Source organism: Alnus glutinosa, chromosome 3 (assembly GCF_958979055.1).
Source record: "Alnus glutinosa chromosome 3, dhAlnGlut1.1, whole genome shotgun sequence".
Classification (NCBI taxonomy): Eukaryota; Viridiplantae; Streptophyta; class Magnoliopsida; order Fagales; family Betulaceae; genus Alnus; species Alnus glutinosa.
The window spans coordinates 35,093,776-35,110,021 of record NC_084888.1 but is presented as its reverse complement, the minus strand read 5'-3'; the positions used below and the strand labels follow the sequence as shown (position 1 = coordinate 35,110,021).

The 16,246-nt window shown below is 38.3% G+C and overlaps 3 protein-coding genes across 4 annotated transcripts; 1 reads left to right on the top strand and 2 right to left on the bottom strand.

The window, feature by feature from the left end:
- The first annotated feature begins 139 nt into the window (after nucleotides 1-139).
- On the top strand, nucleotides 140-3,630 carry LOC133863838 (B-type cell cycle switch protein ccs52B). Its single transcript, XM_062299956.1, has 10 exons — nucleotides 140-837; nucleotides 1,187-1,309; nucleotides 1,410-1,514; nucleotides 1,912-2,091; nucleotides 2,262-2,324; nucleotides 2,436-2,630; nucleotides 2,747-2,848; nucleotides 2,981-3,043; nucleotides 3,263-3,328; nucleotides 3,442-3,630. The coding sequence occupies exons 1-10, from the start codon at nucleotides 346-348 to the stop codon at nucleotides 3,493-3,495; spliced, it is 1,443 nt and encodes a 480-aa protein (XP_062155940.1). The 5' UTR covers nucleotides 140-345; the 3' UTR covers nucleotides 3,496-3,630.
- A 1,673-nt stretch (nucleotides 3,631-5,303) lies between these two features.
- On the bottom strand, nucleotides 5,304-8,895 carry LOC133863960 (uncharacterized). Of its 2 annotated transcripts, none has more exons than XM_062300131.1 (6): nucleotides 8,717-8,895; nucleotides 8,546-8,632; nucleotides 8,355-8,417; nucleotides 8,060-8,161; nucleotides 5,821-6,061; nucleotides 5,304-5,672 (listed from the first exon to the last, which is right to left on the bottom strand). In XM_062300131.1, the coding sequence occupies exons 1-6, from the start codon at nucleotides 8,792-8,794 to the stop codon at nucleotides 5,548-5,550; spliced, it is 696 nt and encodes a 231-aa protein (XP_062156115.1). In that variant the 5' UTR covers nucleotides 8,795-8,895; the 3' UTR covers nucleotides 5,304-5,547. The 2 variants fall into 2 exon arrangements, with proteins under 2 accessions (XP_062156115.1, XP_062156117.1); XM_062300133.1 differs by having other exon boundaries at nucleotides 5,821-6,058.
- Nucleotides 8,896-11,831: 2,936 nt separating this feature from the next.
- LOC133864351 (scarecrow-like protein 14) lies at nucleotides 11,832-15,636 on the bottom strand. Its single transcript, XM_062300651.1, has 3 exons — nucleotides 15,361-15,636; nucleotides 12,495-14,942; nucleotides 11,832-12,369 (listed from the first exon to the last, which is right to left on the bottom strand). Exon 2 carries the CDS (start codon nucleotides 14,829-14,831, stop codon nucleotides 12,600-12,602), a length of 2,232 nt encoding a protein of 743 aa, XP_062156635.1. The 5' UTR covers nucleotides 14,832-14,942; nucleotides 15,361-15,636; the 3' UTR covers nucleotides 11,832-12,369; nucleotides 12,495-12,599.
- Between the last annotated feature and the right edge of the window lie 610 nt (nucleotides 15,637-16,246).

Below are 16,246 nucleotides of genomic sequence, written 5' to 3'. Positions count from 1 at the left end.
CGGAGCGCAAAGCAATAGAATAATGAGATCTGAAGCAACGGCTACTTTTGTAACTAAACCTTATTGCCAGCTTGGACGAGCTTGATTTATGTAAAATTTGACCGTTGAGAATGTTTTCATGGGGAGCTCGTTTCCTTTCGCAAGACCTCTCTCTCGCTCCTATAAAACCTTACCATTTTTGACCGTTGCAAATCTTCCTCCACACAAAACCCCAACAAAGCCCGCTTTGCTTACAGAAGAGAGGCCTTTCTCAGTTCCGCTTGTCGATCTCGATAGGGAACCCACTATTATCCCTCTGAAACCCAGGATCTCAAAGAAAGCGAAAAGATCAAAGACGACCCTGAAATGGATTCACCACAACCAAGAAAACCCGGGCTCAATCTCCCGTCTGGGATGTCCGAGACATCGCTGCGCCTCGAGACATTTTCGGATTCTTTTCGTGCAGTGCCGAACCTGGGATCGCCTCGAACGATATCAAACTTGTCGTCGCCCTCGAAATCTTCGACGTGTAGTGACAGATTCATACCCTGCAGATCGTCATCGAGGCTTCACACTTTCGGGCTAATCGAGAAGGCGTCGCCAGCTAAAGAAGGGGGAAACGAGTCGTATTCGAGGTTGTTGAGAATGGAACTTTTCGGGTCTGATTTTGGGTCTTTTTCTCCTGCAGGTCCAGGGTCGCCCATGAGTCCCAGCAAGAATATGCTGAGGTTCAAGACCGAGAGCTCGGGGCCGAGTTCGCCGTACTCTCCATCAATTTTAGGTCATGATAGTGGGTTCTCTTCCGAGACTTCGACTCCTCCCAAGCCACCTCGCAAGGTCCCCAAGACTCCCCATAAGGTAATCTCTGCTCCTTTTTTTTTTTTTTTTTTTTTTTTTCTCGCTACAAGCCTAGCTAAAATAAAATAGCATTTTGGCTAGCCCAATGTGAGTGAGTACTCTAGCTCAGTTAAGATTTGAAATTTTCTATATTTAGTTACTTAGGAGCTAAGCTGACGGTTGTTCAATAGGCAAAGGTGTTAAAGAAAGATCCAAATGATTGAACTGAGGCACCAAGATGCAAGTGAGAGCAAATGAACTAGCTGAATCTCAGCAGGGAGGGAGATAGAAAGCCTAAATAGATTATAAAGAGCATAATATAGTGGAAAATATAGATAACGATTGATCGTTGAAGGTTAAATGTTTGCAGGTTCTAGATGCCCCATCACTTCAAGATGACTTTTACTTGAACCTAGTGGATTGGTCCTCTCAAAATGTCCTTGCAGTTGGATTAGGCACCTGTGTTTATCTGTGGAGTGCTTCAAACAGCAAGGTGAGTTTAAATTTATACTTCATCGTTGACAACACTTTGAACAAAGAAAATGTGAGTTGTATGGTTGTGTTGACATTCAAACCTGCTGTTCTGTTCTCAGGTGACGAAGTTGTGTGACTTGGGACCTCATGACGGTGTGTGTTCAGTACAATGGACCCGAGAGGGTTCATACATATCAATTGGTACAAATGTTGGTCAAGTTCAGGTAGCTAGTTCTCTAAACTGGCATATGATCCCTTTATATTCACTTCTTATTTGCTGGCTAGTATGTTCTGTTAGTCATTAATGTTAAAATTACCGTTTTTCCAAAAGTTTAGACCGATAGAAAGATATGAATTTAATAATTTAATTTATATTCTAACACTTTCCTCACATGGGAGCTCAAACTCCTCGTTAATAAGTGAGCCCTAATGACAATACGTATAATATTTAATTGAAATGGGAGGTGAATGACAGAAACAAGATTCGAACTTGTGACTTGTTTTTTATACCATGTTAAATTTAATTTAAGCCAATAGGAATGGATGAATTCAATCATTTAATTTATATTCTAACAATTCATGGAGTTGAGAATTTAACTAGCGTTGTGGATCCTGTTATAGGTCTGGGATGGGACTCAGTGCAAGAAAGTTCGAACCATGGCAGGGCATCAAACAAGAACTGGAGTCCTGGCATGGAATTCACGCATATTAGCTTCTGGAAGCAGGGACCGCAACATACTTCAACACGATCTTCGGGTTCCAACTGACTTTGTTAGCAAGCTAGTTGGTCACAAGTCTGAGGTGAAGCCGTCTGAAAATTTCCTAGTAACCCTTTGTATATACAAATCTTTTGTTATCATTTAGCTTGATATAGGATCATATCCTCTATTACATGTTATTATTCAACATATATCTGTTTTTTCCGAGACTCCTCTTTAAATGGTAGTAATCTTAACATTTCAGTGCAACAGGTATGTGGGCTAAAATGGTCCAATGATGACAGGGAACTTGCATCTGGTGGCAATGATAATCAGGTAGCTATCACTTAGTTTTTGTTGTTTCTTTTTCATCATTCCTCTTACCCCTTCTGTGTTTAGCTGTGCCTCTAGTCAATCACTAATCGATTGTCTCACTGGTGACTCCAGCTACTGGTCTGGAACCAACATTCTCAGCGACCAGCTTTGAGACTGACAGAGCACACAGCTGCCGTCAAGGCCATTGCTTGGTCACCCCACCAAACTGGCCTTCTTGCATCTGGAGGTGGAACAGCAGATCGATGTATTCGCTTCTGGAACACCACCAACGGCCACCAATTGAACAGTATTGACACGGGGAGCCAGGTATTTTTTTTTCCTTTAGGTTCTTTATAAATTTGAAGAAAGTTCCAACGCATATGTAATTTTTGTAAACGTCCAAAATGATCTAAAAAATCCATTTTGCGACCTTAACCCTTCAGGTTTGCAATCTTGCGTGGAGTAAAAATGTGAATGAAGTAGTAAGCACTCATGGGTATTCCCAGAATCAAATTATGGTGTGGAAGTATCCATCACTGTCAAAGGTATTAGCTTTTCAGTCCTAAACTTTTTATTTTCACAGTAACCTGTCTGCAACTGTTGGTTTAAAGTAAAATAACCTTAAAAAATTCTAGACTGCTAAAATTGTATGGTCCTTTTGAATTGGACTTTGATAGGTTGCAACTCTAACTGGACATAGCATGCGAGTACTCTACCTTGCAGTATCACCTGATGGTCAGGTATTGCATTGTTTCGTTTAAAGCATTTATGATAGCATGTATACATGCAGACAGCACAAACTGGGCTGTCGATTTTTTACACGATCTGCAAACCCGACATGACATTAAAGGGTTAGAGTTTGGCATAAACGGTCGACCCGCTTGATCTGTTTAATACACACAAAAAGTATATACTACATATGCCATTGCTTAAAGAAAAAAGAAAATTTCCTCCTGCAGACAATAGTTACTGGAGCGGGAGATGAAACTCTCAGATTTTGGAACGTCTTCCCATCTATGAAAACGGTAAGCGTGATAATTGCAGATCCAATCACAATTTGGTAAAGATTAACTCGTAGGTTCTATCTTTTTACTGTTTTCTGACCAAATATTTTTACTGTTTTCTATTGTTTCTTCAGACACCAGTTAAAGATACAGGTCTTTGGTCACTAGGACGAACCTTTATACGATGAGAGACTCTTTGCACATATGAAGCTAAATATTTTGCTCACATAGTGGAAAAAGGAAGTGTTAATTTATTTTGTATATGATAATGTAATTTTATAATTAGCCACGGATTTGCTATTTATTTTTTCCTCCTTTTTTTTTTTTTTCCCAGTTTGCAGTTTAAGGCTCAAATCTGTAAAGTTTTTCTTGTTTAAAATACTCGTACATCAATGACATTTTGCAATTTCTCTCTCATACCCCGAAAGTTTCTATTGTCCCTTTTCAGAGCCTAATTTCATTCTTCAGTGAGGGTCCGGGAAGATCATAACCTGGTGGAATCAAAACTGTAATAGTTTCTGCCTAACATAATTAACCGAGAAGCTCAATACAATAACAATGGCCTATGCTAAATTGAAGCGATTTAGATTGCCATGGAGTTAGAAATTAGCTCTAGTCTCCCTTGTATGGTTAGAAGATCATAAGGAACATATGACCTGTATGGCCTAGCCTCAATAAGATGATTTCAGTACCGTTTAAGGCAATCCTTGGACCCAAGCAACTGTTAACTAAGTCCCTTATATTCGGGAATCTTCTAAAAAGCATACATGTTTCTAAAATCACTGCATTAGCTCAGGTAATTCTAAAAAATTGTAGGGACACCGTCTCTCAGGTTCTCTCCTTTTCATCTTATCCTTTAGTTTTTTTTTTTTTGGCACCCTTGCTTAGGTAGTGTAAGTCAATATCTACCGCATTCCCTCATCCTCTTCTTATCACGCTCTTCTCTACCGCACTGGTTGGCTTCCACTCCACCCTCCAACTACCATTACTTTTGCGTGGGTTGCACGCACTGACATCCCTTTTGTTATTTCGTGACAGATCTTATAGCTTCCTCTAACCATAAGCCTTTTGGATCTCTACTTGTGGAACATGGCGCCCCCTTATGGCGTATGAAGACCTCAAAATCTAAATCTGGGCCACTTTAATGTTATTTGTCTTTCAGTTCTTGTAGGGAACTCATTTTTTGATAGTTAAGTTTTTTTTTTTTTTTTTCCCAACTTCTTAAGAAGCTGATCAGAAACCAAGATGAATATGAGTGTTCTTAGCCGCACATACAACTTCACACATAGGGCTGCTACAACTAGTTATGCTGCCACCATTCCATCTCACTTGCTCCATCCCAAGGATCCCCCTTGGGTTGTGGATAGAAATTGCTTTGTAACGTTGCTAAGACCAGTATACTCTTTTGTTGGTCTGTTTATGTTTTCTTTTTTCTTATTTTCCTGTATATCTTACCATTCTTGTTGGTATGCACTGTTTTGGTTAGTTTGTAGACCTAGTTTTATGTTCTTTGTTTCATCTCATCTATAAAAAATAAAAATAAAAATGTTCATTCAAAACATGGCCCAAGTTGAGGCATGTAAGCAATAAAAATAAAAAAGAACAGAAGAAATTAGGGGGTGGTTAGAGTGAAGGGTTGGTCGCCCACGCCCAAGTAATGGTCGATTACCTCCTCAAATGGTGAAAGATGGTCGATCGACCACCACAAACCTAGGGAGTGATTGGCCCCTTCAAGCTAGCTATGGGGACAGCCAAGATGATCCAATCACCCCTTAACTTCTTTTGGTTTTTCATTTTTAATGCTTAAGGGGCTCAATCCAGGCCATTTAATTTGAATGAACGACCTGAATTGAAAAAATTACAAACACTTGCAATTCCAAGGAATTACAGGGGACCTCAATTATCACCATTTATGGTGCAATTCATAACGAATATTGCATTACCACTTAGCCGTATTCATATAAGATATAGCGGTCAAAATGGAAATGCCTGTGCATGATAACAAGAAACGATTCAAAATGACATTGCAGGCTTCTTACATGTGAGTTATGGTTGGGAATTGCAAGCTTCTTGCATTTATTCCCATATAAAATTAATAAACATGGTATTGAAGGTTACAAAGTGCTATATATTTCCTCCTACAATAATAGAACCACTTTGCCAAAACATGATTTGCCCAGCTATTTTTTACTTCTGGCTACGTGCGTATGGTGCTAGAAGCCAAATCTAGAACAAAAAATCTACACCCTTGCTTTTGACTGCAAACCTTGACATATCAAATAAATCTCTTTCGATGATGATCTTGTAGCTTTAGGCCTCAGCCAGGATGCCTTTCTGAAGAGTGGCTTGCATATGCGCCTGAATTCTGTAAAGCAAAAGGGCAGAAGAAAGAAACATATGCAAACAAATCAGCAGAAAATAGAAATCAAGATTTATGAAATAAAATCCAGCCTTGCACATCTTCAACAAATCAGCAGAAAAAAGAAATCAAGATTTAAGAAATAAAATACAACCTTGCACATCTTCACTCTCCAAAAGCTTTATGACAAGGTGGCCCCCTGCTTTCAGTACACCGTTATTATCTGAATCAGAGGCTGAGCCATCCAGTTCATCACCCAGATTAGGTAATGCAGCCCCACCAACAGCCAAATCAAGTGCTCGCATTCCTAACTCAACTGATAAAGCTGCATCCCTTGTTGTGATTCCGGAAACCAAGGGACACATATCTGAGAGTATTACAGAAAAGCCTCTCTGCTGCACAAGAGGCAAACAAAAATCATCAGTATGCCTACACTAGAAGGAGAGAGAAAGAGAAGAGACCCCAGAAATCTTTGCCTTGAGAGAAACTAATCCCTCATATCTGAGGTGTAACGTTACAAGGTTCAAACACACTAAGGCAGTGGTGAGGTTAAATGCCAACCTCATAGTAGGCAAGGAGTAGATCAATACGAGGCAAACATATTGGAGAGAATCAACTAATAGACCATGCTGCATGTTAATTAAACTTTAAAATATAGTTTGACAATTCCAGAAAATTAGGTTCCCGTGAAGTTTGGGTTGGCCCCAAACTTAGGAACCTTTACATTAACTAAGCCATTCTATTTCGGGTAAATGAAAATTCGAGTTAAAAAAAATAAAAAATCATCTACAGAGTACATCCATTCTTATCTTTCTCTACTAGCCTTCTGGCCAAGCATTTTAGGATGAATATTCCCCAGCTAGGCCTGTATCCATGTATAGTGCAACACTTAAGAAGTATCCTAAGCCTTATTCATTTGAAGGCTGATGAGATTATAGAGGCTATAGAAGCCAGACCGGATGCATAGGGGGATGGTTTCATTCAATCTTAATTGGATCCTAAGTAACACCCTCAACCAAGCTTGGACCATTGCAAAGATTTACTATTTCCTTGGTGGGTGAGAATGGCAAAGATTATGGCTTTAAGGCCTTCTGTATTGAACTCGGCATTTCAAACATTTCACCAAATTTTGGTGAAACTTCTCAAAATCACCTCTGCATCAAGCTCTCCATCCTTTCACCAAAATACTTCTTGTCAGAATCCTTCTCTAGATTTAACGCCCAAAATCTCCACGCCATTCTATTTTTTATTATTTTTTCTCATTCTCGCGCCTTTCTTCACATTCTTCCCGCAAGATCTCTCTGTCATTTTCCTCCCGCAACATCTCTGTCCCTTTCCTCTGCATCAAGCCATCAACGAAAGGAAGCAAGCCACTGATTTTCTAGGCACTGGGCCAGCTCGCGTAGGCTACAAGGTGGGCTTTGGACGGAAGAGGACGAGATTGAGTTCAACACCGACAACGCAACCGGTGACAGAGCCGTCGACGACGAAGATCTCAACCTCAAAAACCCTAACTTCACCGATGAAAAAGGTGAGAAGCAACCAAATTTTACCCTGAATTTCCCTTTCCAAAGTTGATTTAGGGTTTGAAAAAGTTTATTTACGGTCTACACTCACCGCAAGCTCAAATCCGTTAATGGGTTCACAAAGAATAAGTCTTTTGGCGATTTGGGTTTCACAGTTTGTGGCCTTGATGATTTGGGTACTCACCATCTTTCACATGCTCTGTTTTCATCATTTGGTTGCTAAGAAAAAAAGAAGGAAAATCCGGGTTGTTGTTGGTAGCATTGTTTGAGTGGGAAATGTGGGATCTAGGTTCTGGGTTTTTTTTTGTTTTTTGTTTTTTTTCGTTCTTTCTTTCTCTTTTTCTTTTGATTGCTGCTTGTCTTGATCGGTAGGTTGTAGGGAGATTCTTGGGAGAGATCTTTTCTTGCTTTGATTTTTTTGTTGATCTGAGATCGAAGCTGGTGTTTGAAATTGTGGGTTTTGAAATTGAAATGGTGTAATTTTGAGATTTTGGTTCTGTGCGTAGCTGATTGTAGTTGGGATTGTTTTTGGTAGGATGTTCATACAGTTAAATTGGTTGGTGTCAAAACTAATAAAAACACAATATATAATTAAAATAGAGATATATTTAGAGAGTTTGATGGATGGAATTTTTCAAAAGTAAGAGATAAAATCAAAAAAAGTAGATTATTTAAGTTAAATTTTAAGAAAATTTTGGAGAGCTTGATACTGATGCTCTAAGACAACCCGAAAGAAAGTAACTCAGTTACATGCCATTGCCAACATTAATTGAGTTAGGCTGTGATGGAAAGTAGTCAATACCATAAAATATGTCGAATTAGAATACCTTACAGATACCCATATCCATATGGGCCATATTATAATACCTGAGGAGAGAGTGCCCTAACTTTGTCTTTGGGGAGGTTCATGACATCAGCAGAAACAGTTTGAACCCTTGCATCACAGTGAAGAGAAGGAACCTTTACCTTCTGCTCTGCATACTCCAGATCTCACAAATTAACATTACAAAAAAAAAAAAAGAAAAAAAAAAAGAGCAAAAAAAGAAACTGTTTTCTACAAAAGTTAAATCCTTTACCAAGAATCCCATTAGTATCAATATGATTATAGAGACCAACACTAACAGAACAACAACTAAATAATCAAGGAATTAAAAAACAACACCTTGATATCAATGCCCACAACCACCCCACCATTTTTGAGCGGACCCAAACTCTCGCAAGCCACCTGCAACAAGAAAATAAAGACATAAAACCATGAAAGCCATAAATAAAAAATAAAAAATAAATAAAAGATAAAAAAGCAAAAAACAAAGATACCCATCGAAACCCATGAAACAGTTTGCAGATTAATACCTGAAGCCAAGCACCAGGGGCGCAGCCGAGGTCGAGAACGGATGAACCAGGTGTTATCAGTTTGTATTGCTTCTGCATCTGAAGCAGCTGTTTCACACGCACAGAGAAAGAGACAGACTTAGATTAGTAAAATGAAGTGGGAAAGGAAGGCGTAGATGAACGAAAAAGCACCTTGAAGGCGGAGCGAGCGACATAGCCAAGACGTTGAGCCTCTCTGTAGAAGAAATCTGGTGCTCCTGCCCCACTCATCTACTCTCTTTCTTTCTTCTCGTAATCTAAAACCCTTTTGAGGTTCAGCGGGGTTTTGTCATTCCTTCTTTCTTTTGGGAGTCGAATGCATCTATGGGGGAAATTGGGTAAATTGCGGTAGTAGCCTCACCAAATTTTCTTCACCAAAATAATTAAAAATTATTATTTTTTATTCTGATGAGCCACTTTATTAAAATTTCCCCAGCAGCCTCACCATTTTAACTAGTCAATATTCACTATTCCATTTAAATAATAATTTTTTCATATTTCTTTATTTTTTCTCTATATAATATTTTTATAAAAAATCATTTATATCCATAAAATAAGGACATTATCGTGTGAGAGATGGGAGATGAGAGAAGAAAATGAGAGTAAAAAGGAAAAAAATGTGCTAATCATGTGAGAGAGAAATGTGAAACAAAATTTGGTGAGTGGGTTGTTGAGTGAAAATGTCTGGTCTAATTTGACTAGTAATTTTAGTCATCAAATTTTTTTGGTTAAAATGGTGAGGCTGCTGGGAGTGGTTTTTAAGAGTTTTCATCAAATTGGCTCACCAAAATAGCTAAAAAACTAATTTAGTGAGGCTACTAAAAATGCTCTTATGGGTGATCTATGTGGTATAAACAATAATCGTAATATTTTTGTGGTAAGAAAAAATTATAAATTACTTTTTGTTTTCAAACTTAACGCAGTTTTCGTTAAGTTGTCACGTCAATTCTAATAAATAGATATGAGCACTTTTAATAAAAAAAATCTTAAAATTAAAATCTGAAAATAATCATTTTTGCCCTAATTAAATATTATGATTTATCGTCCATAACGATATGTATGTGCATTTACTATGATATGTCTCTTTTGCCTTATAGACAATAAATCATTACATTTTTTTCTTTAGCTTAAAAGAACGACATGTATTATTACATTGAAATGTTGAAATCTCTCTCGGAGTTTAATATTTGTCGCTGCAGGAGTTTGCCAAAAATCATAAGTTGTCGAAGGTTGTCGGAAGCCATCGGTCATTTCCTTTTGAGGTTGCCGGCAACCACCACCGTTATCATCACTAATTTCTTTGTACGATTCAAATGTTAAAAAAATATTTTTTAATAAAAAACATTTTACGTTAAAACAAACAAACCCTTAACGAAAGCCAACCCATTACCTAGAAGCTCATATACTCACTTGCATACGTAGCCACATCCCAATGACCTACACGGCTACACAATTGGATCACTTGCATTTTCAAACAAAACTTTGAAGGCAAAACGACTGAGTCTCCGTCTTTACATAGTCTTTGGGAAGTGGACAGAAGCTGCATGAAATAGTTGGACATGTCGTCCTCAAAATCAATCATTTACATAAAAGATATGTTAGTTGCACAACAATACTGATGTGTCCAATATATATATATTTTTTTCCTTTTAAAATGTTGGACACATTAACATTGTTGTGCAATTATTATATAAAAGTTGTGTAAATACCGTATCTCTTTACATAAGCGTAGGAATCATCAAGCATTGTAACGAAGAGAGTACTATGAGAGAGGAGACATACCAGGCTTCCTAATTCTTTATGGGCTTTTAAAGCTCTCGTGAGAATAGGCCTTTAATTTGATTGGGTCTTGAGCCTTTGCGCCGTAGATTATATCAACATTAGTTGTTACTCATTCTCATCTATCCATTTGGTCAGCTGTCAAGAATTTTTCTTTTTATTTTTTAAACTCGATTGTATATTTTGTTTTTTAAAAAAGGATTGTAATTCCAACTTAAACCCAAGAATGCTTCCAATAAGAACTTTTGCCAACGTCTTTCATGAGGGGTTCAATGTTCCAAACTTGTGCGTGATTCAGATTAAGGGGGGCATGTTTGGTAAGGGAGAGAAAATTCTCTCTCTTTCACTTTTTAAAAAAATAATCAATTTCAAAATATTTTAACTTTATATCACATTAATAATTTTTTATTACTCTTTAAATAAAAATACTCACTACAATACAAAATTTTTTCACTTTTTCATACAAATTCTTTTTATTTTATATCACTTCTTACTACTACCCCCAACTCACACTCCCTTACCAAACAAGGTCAAAAAAGCAAGATGTACATACCAATAAGAAACAGCAGGAGGGACTAGACACGCAAGACAGAGGGGGACCAACAGAACGTACGAGGTAAAAATGCCTACCTAGGTATGGGTGTGTCCCGCTTACATAGGCAGCATGTGACGGCACGTCGTTCTCAAATAGAAGCTCAATGTCTATTGGACTGCAGTCTGTATTATTGCAATCGTGAGAAGTTTTTTGATGGGATTTATTTGTCCCAACAGCTTGTTCAAAACCTCTCTCAATTGCCTGCCCTGAGCAGGTAAAGGCCATTTTTCAAAGAGGAGTTCGATGGGTCGTCAAAAATGGCTTTTAGTGCCATAATTGAGTGGGGGTCTTGATATCGGGGCCTGTAAGTGTTGCTTATTTACTCCAATGACAGACTTTAATAGACATATTACTTTGTAGAATTAGGTGTTGTATCAACCTCATGCATAATATAATTGTCAAAGATGCCTTCAATTAATTTGATGTCTTGTTCAATCTTTAACTTACATCACTTCAGATTAGAGAAAAAGCAATGGACATATCCTCATGACATTAAAGAAAAGCAAACATTGACATTTTCATGAAGCAAGTGGCTTTATCTCTCTTTCTCTCCACTAGGTATCTTCCCAACCATCTTAGTCAACTGCTGACATAACCCCTCAGGGGTAACAATTTTATATATTCAACATTGTCAATACTAACAAGGATTCACCGACCTTTTGCTACACCGGCCTGCTACATCCTCTTATATCTCATACTATGAATCTATACAATAAAAGTGGAAAAAGAACCAATATATTACACAAGGATTAAGTACATGTAACTGCTCCACTTTTCTGATAAGAAAATGGCCTGCAAATTTTGCACTACCACACGTTAAAAAATTAAACAAGCCACTAAATGTGAAAGCAAAAGTGACAAAATTTTCACCATTAAATTAATATAAACTGAATCTATGAGAAAACCACACATCTTCCTTAAATAGAGAAATACGAAACAATACCCAAAAAAAAAAAAGTTACTAGATGTATATGCAGCCATATGAACAAGATGGTCAGTTACTGAAAAATGCCAAGCAGTGTCAGCAAGAACTTCAAATAACAAGAACAACAAAGATATTGTTTTTTTTTTTTTTTTGTAAGTACAAGAAGAACAAAAAGATATTGTTCCTTCTTCTGTTGTAGAGATTCTTCATATTCCTTCACTTTTCTACAAACTGCTAAGAGGGGCCTAGACATGATCACTGCTCATAAATATGATATGTTAAACCTATTACCTTGCTCAAGGATCTTTTTTTAAATACATTCTTAGAGGTATAAATCGGTAGCTCTTGAGATACAAGAAATATTTGGGCAGACAGGGTAAGCGATGCATTCGTTGTTCATCTCAGAATAAAATGAGAGGTTCAGCCACCTAGAATTCAAGAATAGGTCTTTCATAGCATGATGATAGGGGCAGGAAGCAGCCAACGTACATTCTGTTCCCAATTAACCTGCTCAGCAAAACATTATTCGACTATCAATATTAAGTTCACTAGCCTAGCCATGCAAAACACCAACAAAAAGATAACAGTAAGAAAGAGAAATAATTTTCCTTTAAACCGGAAAACTTCAGTACCTTGACTTCATGCATCAGAAATACCAGAACAAAATGTCATAGCACAAACGGGAGCAAGTCAATCCCATGATCTTGACCTTCAATGAATAATTAGCAATCATGCCTCTAACTAGCTGGCCTCCAAGAAGAGAGTGCAAAAAGAATTCGTCCCTTCCACCCTTGCAGCAGCCACTCACTATCTTCATCAATCAGAAAATCCTTATGGTAAGTTGATTTTACCCTATCCTTCGCCATGTTCACAATCTCCCGGTTCAAAGGGAGTGGCCTAAACCCAGCCCTCAGATTCCGGACCTGCCACTGCTTGTACGTCTCCAGCCTCTCAATTCTCTCTGAGCCCTCACATGCAATGACATTCATAGCCTCTCGCCCAAATATTTCCTTCTCAATCAGCAGCCTTTCTTCAATCTCACGGCACACATTAGTCTCAAGCATATCAAACATAGTAGAGTAGTGGAAGAGAGCCTCACGGAATCGTGTGATAAAGAAGGGGGCACTAAAGGCCCCATTCACGGTACCCAGTATGAAAACATCTGGATTCATCTTCCTGATCAGGTTCAAAACAATATCTCTTGGACTCTCCGCCGCCACCGTCTCATCAAGTATGTTTCTTAATCTGAAAATAGAGTTCACAACTAGCACTTCGTCATTGTCAAGTTTGAGATCCTCAATTTGGATCGTGTCCCACTTTTGTGCTATTGCATTGAACTCAAATGGAACATTAAAAGTCTCTGCATATTTTGCTAAGCGGCGCCCTGTCTCCTCAACCCTTTCTGCTGGTCGGAAACCAGGTTGGGGAAGATCAATCCCGGTAATTCGAAGCTTAGGAGGTCCGCCAGACATAGCTGAGAGACGTTGTATGAGAGAAGGCCATTGGAAACCATAAAGAATACCAAATTCAACAATGTGGAGTCTTGTTGCTTTCTCAGCTAAACTCATAATTGTCTTATTAGAAAAGAAATTTGCGAGCTTCTTAAAAGGACACGCATCAAGAAACAGATGGTAAGCTTTCAAGATATCGGCAGCTGATGTTAACCTGCCAATGAGGGCAGTATAGATCTGAGTACCAGAACCAGCAATGCGTGCCTCAAGACCATTAGCAAAATAGTGGGCCATTCTCTGCATCCCATCCCCCGTAGGAGAAGAATGCTGTCTGATCTGCTTCAGTAGCTCATTAGTGCTCCTCTGGTCAATGGATGCAACAGCTTGTGCACATAGTGTCAAGAGAGTTCTCAAATCCACCACATCCTTTTTTTTACCTCCATGCTTCTTCCCACGGGCCTTTCCACCATTTGACCCTTTGGACTGACCATTCTGCAGCACATTCCCATTTTGCAAACCTTCCCAAAGAGGATTGTCACCTTTTCCACAGTTTAGCAAAACCATGTCAAACATTTCTGAAGTCACAGTCGATTCCATATAGACTGCTGACTGCTTGTTACTCCTCCCTCCCTCTAAGTTCATATACTCAGGATGAGGATTCTTCTTTCTCCTCGACCCATCTGAGGAGTGCCGACACTCATTCTTCCCCTCTACCTTAACTAACTCCTTAGCATCTTCCTTCAGCTCTTTAAATAACAAACTATTACTCTCGAAATCAACTATGAGACCATTTCCATTGGGAAGAAACTTACTCGCTTCCTCGAACCCTCTTTTAAATTGCATAGCAGACTCACTCTTACAAAATATTTCAGGAACTCTAAAAGTGCTGACTAGAGAATCAACAGACCCATCTACAACATTACCAGTGCTGAGAGACGAGCTGTAGGATGACTGAGAGCTAGACTGAGAAACAATACGTGATGAGCTGCATTCATCCAAATAAAAATTCCACCCAGTATCCACAGAGTTGTTACCATTAGTACTACTAGTAGTAGAATTGTTACCACTGTGATTCAAAGCATGACTTCCATCTGGGGTGTCATGGTTTTGATAAACATTAGGTGGCAGGCCATAATCAGGTGTTGGAGAATACATCTCTCCAAGGGCGGCCTCATACAATGATTTCTCGGTGGCTTGAAGCCAAGCTTCCTGAAACATGCAGGTCCTCACTTCCATATCTTCCTCCATAAGCATCTGGTTTATGTAACTCAAAACTACATCACTAAAATCACAGTCCTCGTGGGAATCTCCCTCTGGGCTCACATTCGAAGTCAGTTCCAAATTACTAGGGATGGGATCAGCTGGCAAGAGAGGAATTCTTGAATAGTTTTGATCAAGAAAGGTACTGTCCATTTTGAACCCGTTAATAAGATTCTGATTCAAGACCGCCAAAAGGGTCTCATCACCTGCTTTTAATCCTTCGGTAGAACCATAGAATCCTCTAAAAGGTTGATCCATAGCCGTCTAGATTGTAAGAAACGTTCACAACTCTAAAACCCAAAACCCAAAAAGGCTCACCTCAATACAATCTCATAAGTAACAGAGCACTTTCTGTCTCAATCTATAACCCTGAGAAACATGAAAAAGACAATCAAACCTTATAAGTAACAGAGCAATTTCTGTGTTCAAAGCCCAAAAACTGAAACCCTGAGAAACATAAAAAAAACAAACAAACAAACAAAAAAGAAAAGCATGTGAAAATGGGTCAACAAAAATGCTAACTTTGAGCAATAAATCGCATCAGAGACGCAATTTTAACTTCATTCAACAAAAAGAAACAAAAGTATAACATGGAATCGAAGGAAATGAACAGATAAAACAGATGAAAAAACAACCAATATTGATCACTATAAGCTACAGTCTCGGACCATACAGTTATTATCAAACTGAACACAAAAAAGAGTGATTCTTTTAACAAGAATAAAAATCAATCATTTCTTGCATAATGATTTAACGTCAAATCAGCTGGAATGTAAACACCATGTACCTGAGCCAAACCTAGGGAGAGAGAGCGGGTGGGGGAATTTGGACAGCCTAAGCTCTTCTATTATTGAAAGATTGGAAAGATGGGCTTTTTAGACGAAAGAGTCAAGGCAAGGCTGCTATCTGAGGGTGACGAGGATTCTGTGGGGGGAGGGGGACAACCTCAGCCTTCCAAATCTCGAGGCCACGCGGTGTCCAATTTCTTCATAGTGGCTTCTTGTTCCTTATTGATCCCGTACATAAATGCCAACAGAGGGGATTCTGTACATCTCCACACTAAATTTTTTTATTCTTTTCTAGGACATTTATTTATTGACAGACAGAAAGAAAGACCACATAGCTTGTTTTGCAAATGGATGTACTTTTAGAATATTTGTTTGAATAATAGTAAAAAGTTTTGTTTTGTACAATTGTACTGAATTTTTTTAATTAGATAATAATATTTGTTGTTGATACCCTGTTTCCGATTAATTTTGTTTTCTTTTTCGCTAACTAAACTTCTTGAATAAGGATCCCGTGTACTAAGACAGTTCATATGAGAGTTTGTTTGGATTCACCTGTTCGAAACAAATGCAACCTAAACAAACTGACTTTGACATAGGACTACCCTGTTGCAACGAATCAAAATCTACACTTTTGGATCATATGATGAAGGCAACAAGTAACTGGGTTCAGAATTTAAAATGCTGCAGTTCGTGAGCTCAAAAGGTAGTATAGTATATTTATTGATTTGGATTTTCGCTATGCTGAGTCCCTGTCTCGAGGAGTTTTGTCTCTGTATTCCCGCACTGTTTTATAGGAAAGCAAAAAAGACTTTGGTAAAATATATATATATCTTGAAGAAAGCGTTTCTAAGAGCGGAGGTACAAGATAATTAATCATGCACGGGA